At 36.9% G+C, this 16,006-nt stretch overlaps 1 protein-coding gene across 1 annotated transcript; it reads left to right on the top strand.

The window, feature by feature from the left end:
• Positions 1–1,138: 1,138 nt before the first annotated feature.
• LOC128994056 (death-associated protein 1-like) lies at positions 1,139–14,070 on the top strand. Its single transcript, XM_054418272.1, has 3 exons — positions 1,139–1,344; positions 8,844–8,949; positions 12,684–14,070. The coding sequence occupies exons 1-3, from the start codon at positions 1,299–1,301 to the stop codon at positions 12,844–12,846; spliced, it is 315 nt and encodes a 104-aa protein (XP_054274247.1). The 5' UTR covers positions 1,139–1,298; the 3' UTR covers positions 12,847–14,070.
• Positions 14,071–16,006: the final 1,936 nt, after the last annotated feature.

Genomic DNA, 16,006 nt, shown 5'->3' on the forward strand with positions numbered 1-16,006 from the left:
AAGAATAACATGGAGCTAAAAAGAACGATCTAGGCCGGATCACAGTCTAGATTCTATAAGAAATAAACGGCTAGACATGGCGTAAAGCCCCTCAAGCGTAAGCAAACTCGGCCTAGTTCTGATGAAGTGCGACAAGTGTTCCCAGGCTAGAGTCCGAAGATTAGAGGAGGTTTTTAGTGGGTATAGTCTCTGGGCCTTAAACTCGTTGGAGTCCCACTCCCACACTACAAGCTAGCCACCTGTGTGCATAAATGCGTTTGCCCTCCTCTCAAAAAGAATAACATGGAAACTTTGAACCCCCGTGGGGCATAGACCTACAGGATTTTCACAACTTAAATATGCCTATGTGTTTCTTAAGACTATCAAGAACCTCTATTCAAAATGTCAGCTCAATCGGTCCAGTATAGTTTTTTTCAAAACAGCAAGTTTGTAAGAGCGGCAAACCGTTGTAAATGACTTGGAAAATAGGGGTGAACCTCCAGCCTACCATAAAAGCCCAAGAAATGAGATTGCGCCTATAGAACCAAGGAGCGCCTCTATCTCGCGATTGCAGAAAGCATTTGAAATTATTGTGCGATAAAAAATTCACGATTACACCGCGATTGCGTTTGGGGATCTTCTTCTCTCTCCACCATCAGAAGGAGAATACGTTCATTGGTTCATTATTTCGATTACTTCCCCATTTCAGGTAGGTGACGATGTGATTTGATAAATTGATTAGTTTTTAGCTATAGTGGGGGTGTTAAAGACTTCAGCCGCCGAAGTTAGACGCTGGGGAGGGTGACGGTGACGATGTCTTCGCGATGGCGGGCCCACGTGCGCCAAATTAATTGGCCCTTTTTACAATAAAAATAAAATACTTGCCTATCAGCATAGACTGAACAACACAAGGGAGTATGTTTTATCTATGCTATCAGTTACATTTACTTCTATCTTGTATAAGAGTAATATCATTGATTATATAACTTGATTTTGTGCTGTTAATGTCTATACAAACGATACATATCATCTTTATTCAATGTTTTATGTGTACGTGCGTTTCGTTTTGTCAGCCGTGGTTGGCTAACTCAGTTGAAGTCGTGGAGAAGAAGTTGTTTTTGGAAAACAAAGGTAAAGTTGTCAATTTGTCAAAGCTGAGCCGACGTCAGTACTCAGTAGTAGTGTAGTTAGTCAGCAGAGATCAGGATTAGTTGTGCAATTGTTCGTAGTTTCTGGTTGAAATTGATAAGAAGTGTGTGTTGCCACATCGACAAGAATTCATTTCGTTTGTTGATTGTTAGATCTGAGGTAGAAGAGCCATGTCTTCAGAAGAGAAAGAATTGAAAGGGGGACATCCTCCTGCAGGTATAATGGATTTATAAACTAGACTAGTCTAATGTGCTTATGTTTGGATAAACAATAATAACAGGTCTATAAGATACTTATCAATGATGTTCTAAGACTTCATTATCCTGGTTATTGAAACAAATTTTGAAACCAGCTAACATTAAAAGTTGTTGTGTTAATAGCTAATAACTTACAGCACACACACACAGCACGTACAGTATTTCAGTAACACGTGTCTGTGCCAGTTGGTAGACATGGGCCTAACTTTACATTGTTTTGTTTTCCATTCAATAATAGGCCTAGGTCTGTTCTCATTTGTAGTATAATGGGTACAATTCCAGAGAGAATATACAATAATGTGTGAATCAGACCACCCGTCTACATACTTTTACGGGAGTACGTTTTAATTCACCTAGGAACGCAAAATAAAACTATTCCCCCTTAAATCACATAGGCCCATGAATAATCCTACTTAAAACATGATCCAAGCACTGGGTGTTCCAGAAATAAGTCATGGGTTTTAATCTCGAAATTTCCTTAGGTATGTCTACTGTACCTTAAGATCACATTGTTCATTTGGTTATTATTTAGTACGGTAGGCCTATAGGCTAGGTGCCTCCAAACGAATTTTTAATTTTGATATCTTACTTCAAAGTTTTTTACCTCCTGAATCCAAATATACCTACCATTATTTTTCACCGCAGATGAATATTTCTCAAGATACCTATCGCCGTAAAAATATACAACATTAAAATAAACAATATAGGATGGATGACATTTACAAGTAGAATGAACTGTGGGTTAACTAATGTAAGCCTACAGCTGACTTTTCAACCACAAGACAAGCAACTGGAAGTAACAACTTTTGAACTTTATTAACTCACTCTGATTGTGTCATCGGCATTATGCCTAGTGACGTCATTTTACTTCACTACAACTAGAACACAAAAGAAAAATACTCATACTCTTACGTGCTGCGTAGTGCTAGTCTGCTACGCCGAAACAAGTTCAGGTTAAGTGAAGAGAGTAACATGGTTGGAGAAGAATAACTCGTTTGTTGATTAAACATGATAGGCCTAACATCGTTGTAGAATCATTTCAGGAGTGATTCTGTACCGGTACCGGTAGTCAATAGCACAGAAAACATACTACTATAACCCAGAATGCCAACCGCATGGTAAAAACCATTAAGTGTTTTGAGAGAGCTTTGCCTGTCAATCCGTAGGCAGCGCCACCAGCGTTGCTATGCTGAGTGCATGGCAACGCTGATGGCGCTGCCTACGGATTGACAGGCAAAGCTCTCTCAAAACACTTAATGGTTTTTACCATGCGGTTGGCATTCTGGGTTATAGTTGTATGTTTTCTGTGTCAATAGGCCTAATGTTTTCTATAGGTAACAGGAATTTCATCACATTATGGAGATATAAGTTAGATGGACTGGTGGACTAATTAAATCTAGGTAATCCTTATTTAGGCATGTCAGAGTGGTAGGTTAAAGTAGGTTATAATGTATTGAGTTGTTAGTTCATGTCGCCTGCAGACTGTTTTTGTAAAATTAAAATTCTGAGAAAACGCCTTCAAATTACTATTTCAAAAATGCTTGCAGTTCCTCCACCAGAGTTTCGAGTACCTTTCAATAGAGTTTTTTTGTTAATTGAACCAACTTTCGGTATTAGTCGAGTGCTATTTAGGGTTTTGATCATGAGCTGCAAGAAACATTAGGCCTAGTAGACATTGTTGAATGTGAACGTTTAGTTTTCAATTTTCATAGTTTGCTACTTCAACCGTTCTACTGTTTTTGGGCAATTCCATAAAATGGTCAACCTCTATACTTTTTTGTCAACTTTATCAAACCCATTACTGTTATACATTTTTGGAAAGCTCGTTAGTGTAGCTTTCCACTCATAACATTGGTTACAAAAAAAAAAAAAATAAATAAAAAATATATACATGTTTTTTTATAGACTACCGTTTTTTTTTTTCACTCCGATTTACAACCATGTTGGTTATTTTCATAACCAACAAACAAAATTTACTCAAATAAGCCTTATGAATTATTTTTTTGATAGTTTAAGAGTAAAGCTAAATATTAATGCAATTTAGAATTAAGAAAAAGGTTTTCTGTCCACCCTACAGATGTTTAACATTAAGAAAGATTAAATTCTACGTCCGACACCAAAAATGTACGTTTAGTTTTACTGTGGCTAGAGGGATTTTTTTTAAAGCTTGAAAACTAGTATGCAAAGCAAGTTTACATAGGTCTAAATGATCCATGTTTGGAAAAAAATCTATCATGTATGGTTTTTTTTTAATCATGGTGTCGGACGTAGAAAATATTTCCTACGTCCGACTCTACGTCCGACACCAAAGTACTAAAATTGGGTACCTAGTGTATGTTAAATACCGTAACATGCTGCATATACTATAAAACCCTAAGTTGAGTTTTTATCATAGTACTCAATTAACCTGCACTAAGGAACCTTTCAGTTTAGTTAGATGTAAAATTTATCCCACACCCCCATTGTTAACCATAAATAAAAACATATCACCCAAATTTATAAGTTTTTGTAAGCTTCAAAAGTAAAAAAAATATATAACATTTGCTACAACTGTTGGTTATTAAATCTCCTAAACTGTGTTTTAAAGTATTTAAACAAAACCCATATAGGCTAACATGATGGGAAACCAATAAACGTTTAAGTGTACACATTACCTATGAAAATATAATAGCATGCCAGAAAGTTCGCAATTTGGCAACATTGTTTCTCTGCACACTACATTTACAGCAAGAAAAAAACATCTTTAAATTGGAGGGAAAGTGTTTGGAACTATTGCAAAGCCAATGCAGGTCATGTTCTGAGCACAGCAGAAGATTTTGCCGAGATTGCTGCTTTAAGGAACCCCAATGTTTTAGTTAAGTTCATTTCAAGTAAGGATATTCAAGAAGCAGTGATTGAGGGTCTGCAAATATGGGAGTGTTCCGTACCAGTACCTAACACTCACAAAGTGCATTATGTGACGGCAGCTGGATCAAAAGATTTCTTAATTGTAGGCGACACAAGCGACGATTTAGTAAAAAGAAAAGTAAAAATTGTTCGAAATCCGGAGTCTTCGGACAGTGATGACTCAGAACAGGAGTATGGCGAGCGTTTCGAAATAGAGAGAAATGACCTAAACCTTCAGGATTTAGTGCCTCAAAAAGACTGGGTTGTGGTTAAATACGATAATGATTACTATCCAGGTGAAGTACAGTGTGTTGAACAAAATGAAGCCAAAGTGAAAGTAATGCATTGCTCCAAGTCAGGTGCATACTATTTCTGGCCAACTGATGAAGACTGTATTATGTACAAAGCCAAAGACATTGTGAAGAAAATTGAGCCTCCTGAACCTTACGGAGGAACAAGAGACCACTATAAATTTAAAAGTATCATCGGTCCACTTCCAGATGTGCTCCCTTGAACACATTTTCTCATGTCTTACTTTTAGGCATATAACCCAAAGTGCCCATGAATTTTTCATTTCATTCTTTTTTTTTAAAGAGACTAATTTGTAGAGAATGGGTAATTTGTAGGAATTAAGAAGCTGTAACTTTTTTAAGTTAAATAAGCAAAATATCTAATAAAAGATGTAAAGTGTTTATCAGTCTTTTACTTTTTCCCTGAAGGTAAAATGTCAAACCATATTGTGCAACGTAAATGTTCGAAATTTAAATATTTTAAACCCAGGTATAGAGGATTTTAGTAATTTTATTTGCTCAGGCTCATTTAAATGCATGAATAAATGTTTAAAAGGGTTCATATAAAATTGTGAACGTTTTTTTACATTTAATTACTACCTATTATTTGTAAATCTAAAAAAAATCACACAACCTACGTCCGACACCAAAAATTCTACGTCCGACACCGTAGGAGATTTTTTTTTGTGTCAAAACTATTGAACCAAAAAACTTGAACCTAGGCTCTTTTTAAAGCTAATAAGTTTCTTTACATCCATGATTTTTTCTGTTGTTTTATCTCTTTAAAATTCACAGATTTTTAAAGTCAAATAAGGAAAAAAGAAATATCGATTTTGTGCACTCTACGTCCGACACCGCAGAAAAAAATTTTTTAGCCATTAAAGATTTTAAAATTTAAAAAATGTTACATATGAAAATGTTCTTAAAGAACTGTTCTTTCAAATAAAAATACTAAAGATTGAGGTTTTTTACAAAAAGTAATTTTAAAGCATTAAAATAGCAGAAAAATGTGTCTGAAATCTACGTCCGACACCGTGGAATTGCCCTTTTATAACTTCCTTTCCCGCCGCCTTTACCATTGCGTTCAAATTTGCTGGAAATGGATTGAAATCCATGAACCAGCTCAGATTTGACGTCATGTGCCGCGTAGCGCCATTGTCGATCCATCACCGGTTGTTCGTGGTCACAATATTCATGTCACTGCTAATGGAAATCAGCGCACTTCGGTTGTCAGTCACGTTAACTTTTGAGCTCTTCGCTTTCTTTTGACTGGTGTCACTCGATTTTGAGGTAGGCCTTATGCTAATTTTGATGTTTGTTAATAGTTCCATGGGACTGATAATTTACTTTAGGAAGCTGAATAGGCCTACTTACTCCACTACTACTACATACATACATGATACATGATCTCTCCGTCCGTAGTCCTTTGCCTTAAGGAATTAGACAGGTCAGGGTTAATACAAAGAATAACCAGCTTAATACTAATTTTTGTCACCGTCTAGGTAACTGTCTATGTCCTCTAAACTTAACTCTACTAGATATTTTTTTAATTCTGATTTGAATTTTGTTAAGCTCTGAATTTCAAGTAATTTTTTCGGTAGGGCCTGGTACAATTTCATTCCCATGTAATCTGGTTTGTGTTCAAATTTTGTGAGTTTATGTTGGACTGCATGTGTGCCCTTTGTTCGTGTGTTGTAAGTGTGATTTGTAAAAGTTGGTTTAATGTTCTGTGATTTTATATAGCAAACTGATTCATAGATATAAAGTGAAGGGACTGTGAGAAAGCCAAGTTCTTTATAAACATTTTTGCAGCTGGTCCGAGGCGGCATGCCCAAGATTGCTCTTACTGCCATATTCTGCCAAACAAAGATCTGGTCAATATTCTTCTTAACAGCTCCCCATAGAATGATTGAATACAAAATGTGCTGTTCTATTAGGCCAAAATACACAAGTTTAGAGAGAGCCAGGTTTCCGAAGGTTCTTATTCTTCGAAGTACAAAGACCCCTCGAGCCATAGACCCCTCCAGTTTTTTTATTTGTGCATCCCAGCTCAATTTATCGTCCAATCTCACCCCCAAAAAGTCGGCAGTTTTTGAAATTTGAATTTGATCCTCTCCAATTAATAGGTTCGGAGTCCTATTATTTTTTAAATTTTGTCTTTTTGCAGTTTGGATACATCCTGTTTTTTGTGAATTTAATTTGAGTTTGTTTGAGGAAAAAAAGTCAGCCAAATCATTTGCTCTTTGATTAGATTCTGCCTCCAGGGCCGCGTCGTCAGTTCCCCTTACGAACAACGTTGTATCATCCGCAAAGAGGTAGACGCTGTCCTGCGGAACAGTATCTGTGATGTTGTTGATGTAGACCAAGAAAAGGAGAGGTCCAAGGACAGATCCCTGGGGGACGCCATTGGAGATCAATTTTTTTGTTGATGAAATTCTTTCAGTTTTTGAATTTGAGTTTTTTTGAATCTCAGTGACTTGGAATCGGTTGCTCATATAGGATGTGAGCCACTTCAGCGCAAGTCCTGAGATTCCAATTGATGCCAATTTTTCCAATAGAATCGCAGGTTCGACACAATCGAAGGCTTTGGAGAGATCAGCAAAACAACCAACTACCGTCTCTCCAGCCTCCATTGCGTCTATACTGCTGTTGATGAAATCAATGAGTGCCAATTTTGTTGATTTGTTGCGTTTAAAACCATATTGTCTGTCACACAAAATGTTATTTTTTTCCAAGAAGTTGCTAAGTTGCTCCGAAACAACTTTCTCAATCAATTTTGAAACGACTGGTAGGAGAGAGATTGGGCGATAATTCCCCGGATCAGTTCTGTCTGACTTTTTAAAAATTGGTTTTATTTTTGCAATTTTGCAATTCTGAGGGAAAATTCCAGATGTCAGTGAAAAATTGACAATGTGGGTAAGAGGAACTGCCACTTCCTCCCTACAATATTTTAGGACATGCATACTGATTCCATCTACACCACTAGAGTGTTTAGATGGTAGCTTTGAGAACAAATCCAGAAGGTAAGCAGATGTAATCAAATGAAATTGTCCAAGTTCAGCAGTGCCATTCCTCCTAAAACCAGATAAGGCATGGGTTTCCTGATCCTTGTTAACAAGCTTCGAAACATTAACAAAATAGTCATTTAGGGTTTCACACACTTCTATAGGATTTTCTATTTTGTTACCGTCAATATTCAGTATAATATTATTACAGTCTGAATTTTCTTTTGGCCTAATGCTGTTAATAATCTTCCAAGAGTCTTTAGATTTATTTTTTGAGCTGGATATGCAATCGTGTGCCCATTTTATTTTACTTTCCTGTATTTTGTTTTTATATTTATCTTTAAGCTTTAGGTATAATTCTTTGTCAGATATCATTCCTGTCAGCCTCCATACAGAGTATTGTTGGAACATTTTTTCCTTTGCAGCTATTATCTCATTGTTCATCCATTTGTTTTTTCCTTTGTGACTAAGATTAAGTTTTGTTTTTTTATTCGGGCAGCTGATATCAAAATAATATTTGAATGTTTCTATAAAGCTATCATATTTGGTATTAATATCAGGAGCATCATATACTGAGTTCCAGTCCTCTGACTGTAGCCTTATTTTAAGTTCATGAAGATTTTCATCAGTAATTATTCTTTTTTCTAAGGTTTTATTTTGGTTTGAGATACTATTTTGGTTTGAGATAATTTCAGGTAGGCTTATTTCTATTGAGATATACTACTCCCATGGCCATTTGTACCCCAAGTGGTATTTGGCCTCACCAACACAATGTCTCCACGTCGCCCTGTCTCTTGCGGTATCTTCATTAACTTCCATCCTGGCCATATCTTTCTTTACTTCATCCGTCCAGCGTTTCCTCGGTCTCCCTCGTGGTCTCCTCCCCAGTGGGTCACTTTTCCATATTTGATAAAGTGTGCTAGTTTCCTCTCCTCTAATGATGTGGCCCGTCCAGCGAAGCCTCCTGCTTTTAGCCTCTGTAATTATATCTGGCTCCTTGAACAGGTCTCTTAGTTCCTGATTATGTTTAATTCTCCACACATCTCCTTCTTTAGTAGGGCCAAAGATTTTGCGCAGGACTTTATTTTCAAAAGTAATTAGTTTTTTCTCTGTGTTTTTATCCATAATCCAGGTTTCAGCTCCATAAAGAAGGACAGGTCTTATGATAGTTTTGTAGATTTTAAGTTTAGTGCAATGAGTGGTAAGGCCTACTTACCAAACTTTAAATTTCTAATTAAATATTTTATGTACAAAAATTTTTCATTAATCTGTTTCAGTGAAAGTTGGAAAGATGAGGATCAGTCAGTGCCACTCTGGACCTAGAGAACCTTGCAATGTTGTTCCTGATGATGAAAACAATGCTGCTCTGAAAGTTTCTACCAGGTATATAGCCCATAAGTTATCTCCTTAATTTATCAATAATAATGATTCCCTGCAGTATTAAATTATTTACACCAATTGAGGTGGGGCCACAACTTGCCAACTTGGCAAATTTTATTAGCGAATTTCCCATATAGGGAATAAGCTATTACCGTAGTACTCATGGTGAGACCTGGACGCGGGACCGATTTTTTTTTTCGTTTTGTGTTCCCTAGAGGCCAAAATCACCATCCGTTCAACTCCTCGCTCCGGACACATATATATATATATATATGTGTCCGTTAGCACGATAACTCGAGCAAAAATGATCCAATTTTGATGAAATTTGGTACAAACGTGTAAACCTACGTTTATTCGAACGAGTTCGCGATCCAGCATGATCGGACCATGGGAACGGGGGTTTACGGGTGGTTTTATGGGGTAAAAATAGGGTTTTCCCATTTTTGACCCAAAAAACATAAAATTTAGCAATTTCTTTCCAAACCATTTTGCAGAGCTTAAAAAAACAAATAATTTAGTATATTGAAGCGCTATTATGCGCCTAATGGTTACAGAGAAAATTCCAAAAAATTGTTAATTTAAAATTCCCATGTTATTCTTATGGAGAATAAGTAAACTGTTGTAGTTTGCTTGTTTATGAACATATTTTGATCAAATTTGGAAAATGTTTTTATTTCTTACTAACTATTAACATTTTACAAAAAAAAAACCAGTTTTACCCTCCCTGATGCAGCAAACCTAAGTACTTGTTAAAACTAATTCTATTTAAATCGGGAATAAGTGTTATATTTTTAAGTAGACATTTCAGTGTAAATCCAATCAGTCAAATGGAAATTCGCTTAGTCTGCAGGTTTGCTGCGGCGGGGGTATTTTAATATAATCTTGCACAATGATTGAAATGGATGGATATATAATAACTCCAAGATGCAAGTTAGGACAAAAACATGTTTTACTTTTTGGATAGTTTACCAGGATTATTCAGTTAAATTGGCTTTTTTGTTTTTACAATTTGTTGTGAAAACACTATTTTTTTAAGCTTGCAGTTTCGTTAACACATAGCCTAGGCCTAACTAAAACACAAACATTGAAAATGGAAAGTACAAAATTACATATTTAGATAGTGCTATCATGCTTACTGCTTACTACTAGGAAGGTATGGGGGTTTAGTGAGTGGGAAAAAATTTCGCGCCGTTCCGGCCAAACCTCGCATGCGGGGTTGGTTCGGCAGATTGGCCACAACCTAAACCCTAACTCTCACTTGTTAGCTGCGGAGAGCTACCTTCTGCCACTGGGTGTTGGTCCACCTACAGAACCAAGTGAGGGGGGCCCTAGACTAAGGTGTAAGGCACGTCTCACACTGAGTCCGCTCAGTTCAGTCCGCTCAGCTTAGCTCAGGTCAGTCAGCTCAGTTCCGGCAGTTTTCCTACACACTGCGTCAGTTCGGTCCGCTCAGTTCAGTCGTTTTTGAGCTCCAATCGCCAGGTGACAACATACACTGACATTGTTCACAAGTAAATTACTTGTGTAGAGATTTCCTAGTTATGAGTTCCACCAGTAGTGACGAAGGAATTGCTGTAATCACATTGGCACTAGCTGCCTAGAAGAGGATGATCACCTCCTTCATTGTAATGTAGTAATCCTTGTTTGACAGATCGTACAACTATGGATACGTCTCTACTACAGAGATCAGTCGTTCGTCGAAACTAACATTTAATAAATATCACACAGTAGGCCTGCTACGAAAATGTGCCAAACCCCCCAAATTCAGTTGCACAACACTGACTGCTGTTTACTCTTGACTTGCGCATGCGCGGAACCTCCGTTGCTTCCGTCGCTTCCGCCCAAATCGCTCGCTAACCGGAAACTGGCTGAGACGGACGGAGCGGACCCAGTGTGCGGCTCTACATTAGAATACACGATTTTCGAAATTTGCGGAACGGACTGAGCTGAGCGGACTGAACTGAGCGGACTCAGTGTGCGACGTGCCTAATGCGATCCGTGCCAAGAGTCTTGTGGCACTGGGGGCCTAATATTCAGTGTCTTAACGTCGGAGCCTTCTGGGAATGAGGGGTAACCCAGTCGTACGCACCCCTTACCTCTCTAATCGGGTCACTGGGGAGGTGGACTTAGATACCCGGTATTCGTGAGAACAATGTAGACAATCTGACCCAAATGGAGGAGGAAGGTCTACTGAAATCTGACGATGACGACAAGCTCACAGAAACCGGAAAGGAACGAAAAACGACTTTCCAGGGGCGAGTTGCAAAGATGGAGGATAGCGGATGCTTTAGCCAAAGGCGAAAAGGTGCTTGCTATCCAGAAGTGAGAGGAGGCTGGTGTGGGCTGCCAAGCACCCTAACTCTGCTCCCTGCAAAGCCAGTTCCTCCGGGAACTAGGATGCTGGGAAAAAGCAGGGCATGGGTGGTACCCCCAAAGCTGACTCTAATGAAGCCTCCAGGAAGAAACGTGGAGGCTGTGAGCCACAAAGGATTGGCTGGTCAAGCAAGAGCTGAGTCCTTTCAGGGAAATCTCGCTACGGCTTGCCCCAGCCAGAGACCTTTTGAAAGCTGTGAAGGTATATTTATGTGCCCAGCCCTACAAGGTCTGCGTATGAGATCCCTCGTACGAAAAACGACTTTCCAGGGGTGAGTTGCAAAGAGGGAGGATAGCGGATGCTTTAGCCAAAGGCGAAAAGGTGCTATCCAGAAGTGAGAGGAGGCTGGTGTGGGCTGCCAAGCACCCTAATTCTTTACTGCCTGCAAAGCCAGTTCCTCTGGGAACTAGGATGCTGAGAAAAAGCAGGGCAAGGGTGGTACCCCCAAAGCTGACTCTAATGAAGCCTCCAGGAAGAAAGGAGGAGGCTGTGCTGACGCAGCCACAAAGGATTGGCTGGTCAAGCAAGTTCAGGAGCTGAGTCCTTTCAGGGAAATCTCGCTACGGCTTGCCCCAGCCAGAGACCTTGTGAAAGCTGTGAAGGTATATTTATGTGCCCAGCCCTACAAGGTCTGCGTACGAGATCCCTTGGCCTATTGATGGGAGATCAAAGGGAAGAACAGGTTACCATAGTCAAAAGGCTCTCACGGTTCACCCAAGGACCTGGGATTTGACGGAGAATGAGGACCTGTGAACGAGGGTGCACAATAAGCTGTTCTAGCTGCGATGTAATCCCATGTTGACATGTAAGCCTGGCCCTCTGTAAAAAAAAAAAAAAAAAAAAATGCTTACACTACTATGTCCAGAGCCTTGCACGGTTGGTAAGCTTAGCAGACTCCTTGTTACTGCTACTAACTCTGCAACGTGGCAGAATTAGTGTTAATGTTAGCACCATCTAAATTTGTATTTGTATGTTATGTTTTTAAATGTTTGTGCTGTTACTTACCTGATTTATTTCAAGTTTTCAAAGTTGCAAGCTTTGGAAATGTTGCTTATTAAAAAGAAAAACACGTGAGCAGATTTAATCAAGGGCCAATTTGAAAAGTAAAAGTATTGTATGGTCATAATAATAACTTAGCTGGGTAGCGGAGTGGATAGTATGGTTGCCTAAAATATAGAATATTGCCGGTTCAATTCTTAGAAACTGTACTCAGCTCTCCTATCTCGATCATTGGGTTTTGTAATAAATGTGATACTGATTACAGATCATAGTCAATACAAAGCTTTTCTGGTCTTATCACTTCATTCAATCCAGTTTAACAAAATTTTATCACTGAAGTGATAGTCTGTTAAATCTTTTGCAGTCCACCGAAGACAATGACGGTGTCAGGAGCCCCAGTAAGAGGTCATGCGGACTTTCCCGTGGAAGCTGTTCAGTCGTTCCATGAGAAGCCATTGCCTACTCACGACCCGCGTCCTGCGCACTGCAACAAGCCGCAGAACATCCAACAGCCAAGGAGGCAATAGACGCCTCAGAGGTCAGCGCTCAGTTTAAACGGCCAGAGAAAACACTCAGATTACTTTTCAATGTTTATAGCTTAATATGAAAATTTTAACAGCCTTACAGTGATAGGTTTTTTATCCAACACATTTAAAGAAAATTTCACCAAAATCTTTTTCTTGCATAAGAATGCTTTAACTATTTTTGGATTTCTTAACAAATATTTCGAATTTGTCATATCACGACTATGTATGTAAATATGTACATAGCTAAGTACTTAGAGCTAACTAACACACATTGAAATAAAATGTGCTTGAGGGAAAACACAGAGTAAATATAAAGACTGATGTTATTGGGTTGTAGAGTTTATACATGTTGTTAGTTCGGATCTGTTGGAAAATAATTTCTAATATCCCCCAGACTTTCAGTAATAATTTGACCTACATAAAAACATAATTACAAGTTCTAAATTATCCATTCTTTTTTTAATAAATGTATCCATCTGTACTAATGTTAAAATATCAATATCATATACCGTAGAAGAATTTTACTTAAAAATTTATTTAATATCTAATTCGGTGTTGGAATATTTTTTGTGGTAACAAAAATCCATCTTACGAGGTCAAAATACTTGATAATTTCAGGTTTGTGCACTATTAATTTTACTATACCAAAATCACCATATATTGTTCTAAATTACTGCTTAGTACTTTAATGTACGGTACTAATTTCAGTGTATTTTTGTCACCTACTTGACGTAAATGGACAAGGATTTAATATATAATATTATGGTTGTTTAAGTGTTTTCAATTTAAAAAAGAATCCACTTTTTATCTGTTTAGGCTATCTACAGAAGACTGAGTTTTTGCATTTTAATAAATTCATTTTTTATCATTCCTGCAGATATAGACTTACTGTACATTCCATTTTTAATGGATTCAACAAAATAACTTCCACAAAAACCACTTTTTAATAGGTATGACTAGTAGTACTAATGGCCAACTTATTCCTTTTACATATTGAAATTATTGTTTAATATTTCTTTTAGTTTATAAGAGATGACCTTTGTTTTTTTTAAGAATAGTTTTTTGTCCTTTTAACTAGGCTTCTTTACAGAAAATTTGTTTTCTTTTTTATTAGATTGCTAAGGTAAAATGGTTCAATGTTATTTTTGGTTTTACATCTATAATAATATAGATTTGGGGGTTGACATATATTTATATATTTGTTAATAAACAATGATATGAGATTAACAACTCTAACTTTTTTATCCTTAAATTCCTAATCCAGAAATATATGGAAAGGTTTAAGCTAGGAAAATGTGTTACAGCGAAAATGCTACAAGCGCTCACAGAGAATTGTAGTACAGTAGAACCTCTTTAATCCGAACCCCTGTAATCCGAACGTCCACTAATCCGAACGCCTCATTGCTGTACTCTATATACAGAACAGTAGTTCTTTATTGTATACTGTATTTATTGATATACACACCGTAATTATTTCTATTGTAATGTACAGTACTGTTTATTCCCTGTGTTTACTACTGTATTAAATAAGCACTGTATTTTACTTTATAAAGCATTTTTCACTTTTCCCTAGCTATTGTTATATAAAAACAACAATATGTTCTGTAATCCGAACTATTCACTAGTCCGAACTACCCCGGTCCCAATTAGTTTGGATTAAAGAGGTTTTACTGTATTAGGCTAGGACCCCTGTGCTGTGGAGGGTATAGTAAATACAATTTTCCTACAGTTATCTGTTACCTGACAAAGCGGGCTTTCTTTTCTTGCATTGATTATAGCACGCAAAGTAGCTAATATGTGTATTTACTTATTTTGCGGCACTCCAGTATTTCAACCAAATAACACAAAATAGTATGCTTGTATTAGGCACGGAATATGGATACCGTATGCTTCAAATCAAGTTGGCAATACTGCTAAATCGATCAGCTGATGCATTGTTTATTTGTTATTCCATTTGACAATTTTTATACAACGACTTAACCTATAAACCTGTAAACTTAAATATCACATACAGTAGTTACTCCTACAGCTTAACCATGATAAGGTTGTTGACAAGCTAATGGGAGATAGTATGTGTCTAGTTGTTGATATTGTTTATAATTATGAGTGATATTTTAAATAATTGGAGAGTGAGGCCCTGGGGCCCTTTAAAGTGTTGTATTTCTCTATAAGATTGACGTGGGAAACAAAAATTGTTATGAAACTCCAGCTGTTGTCAGAAATTAAAAGTCAGAAGAAGAGCAAATTTTAATTGTAAACAGTCAATAAGTTTGCTAATTTAACACTTTGCTACAAACATTTACTGACTAAGTTGAAATGAAATATTTACTATTTGAATTGGGGTTGGCATAAATATTACAATGGAAAAAAGGGAGAGAGTGTGGATAATTTGATACTGTATACTAAAAAGAAAACTGAATTTATTAAGAACACTGTGCTGCATTTCTTAGTAATCATTGAAATAGCCGATTTGTAAACTATGGAAACATAAGAAAGTCATAGAACACATCCAAGGAAGAAGGAAGAAGAAATAAAAATAATGTTTTTTTTTTAATTTATAATCACTATTATAGACAATCGAATACGGCTATGACTAAGGCTATTTGTAGAAAACACAAAAAAACAAAATCATCTTTTGAAAAATGATAAGATATTTTCAAGAAATTTTGATTATATTGATCTGTTATATACATCTTGAGTATTTCCATAATCTTTAAGTCGAATCTTTTAAAGTCATCAGAAATTATGACTGTTATTCGTTTTAAAACGCCTGTAATATTTAGCAATTGCTCGAATTTGAGCAAAAGGGACACTTGTAATTTGTGTATATAGTTTAAAGTTGTGTGTCTCTTGTGCCAGTTTTGACTCTTTCCTATTCAGGTAAGCCTGCTATCCTCACAAAATATCCTACAAATCTAGACCCTATGTTACATCCTTATATGCTATATTGCTGTGAAGTTGGATCTCCACAGTAAATTGTGTTTTATATAGAATATTATCATTTACAAACTATCCTCCTTCTCAGTCCTTTTGAAAGTTTTATTTTAAATATATCTGATCAAATTAAAAAAATCCTAGAATAGATCTAGAGAATGTTTCTATAGAATAAATAGTTTTAAGCTGTGACAATTGAAAATAAAGCAGCTTCCTTTTACAAAAG

This window comes from Macrosteles quadrilineatus, unplaced genomic scaffold (genome assembly GCF_028750875.1).
Source record: "Macrosteles quadrilineatus isolate MER2022 unplaced genomic scaffold, UCM_ALF_1.0 Scaffold_5__1_contigs__length_97177068, whole genome shotgun sequence".
NCBI classification, from domain to species: Eukaryota; Metazoa; Arthropoda; class Insecta; order Hemiptera; family Cicadellidae; genus Macrosteles; species Macrosteles quadrilineatus.

Coding starts and splice junctions, on each gene's coding strand:
- LOC128994056 (XM_054418272.1), top strand. CDS start 1,299: ATGTCTTCAGAAGAGAAAGAATTGAAAGGGGGACATCCTCCTGCAG. Junction 1,345..8,843: donor AGGGGGACATCCTCCTGCAG/GTATAATGGATT, acceptor AATCTGTTTCAG/TGAAAGTTGGAAAGATGAGG. Junction 8,950..12,683: donor GCTCTGAAAGTTTCTACCAG/GTATATAGCCCA, acceptor AATCTTTTGCAG/TCCACCGAAGACAATGACGG.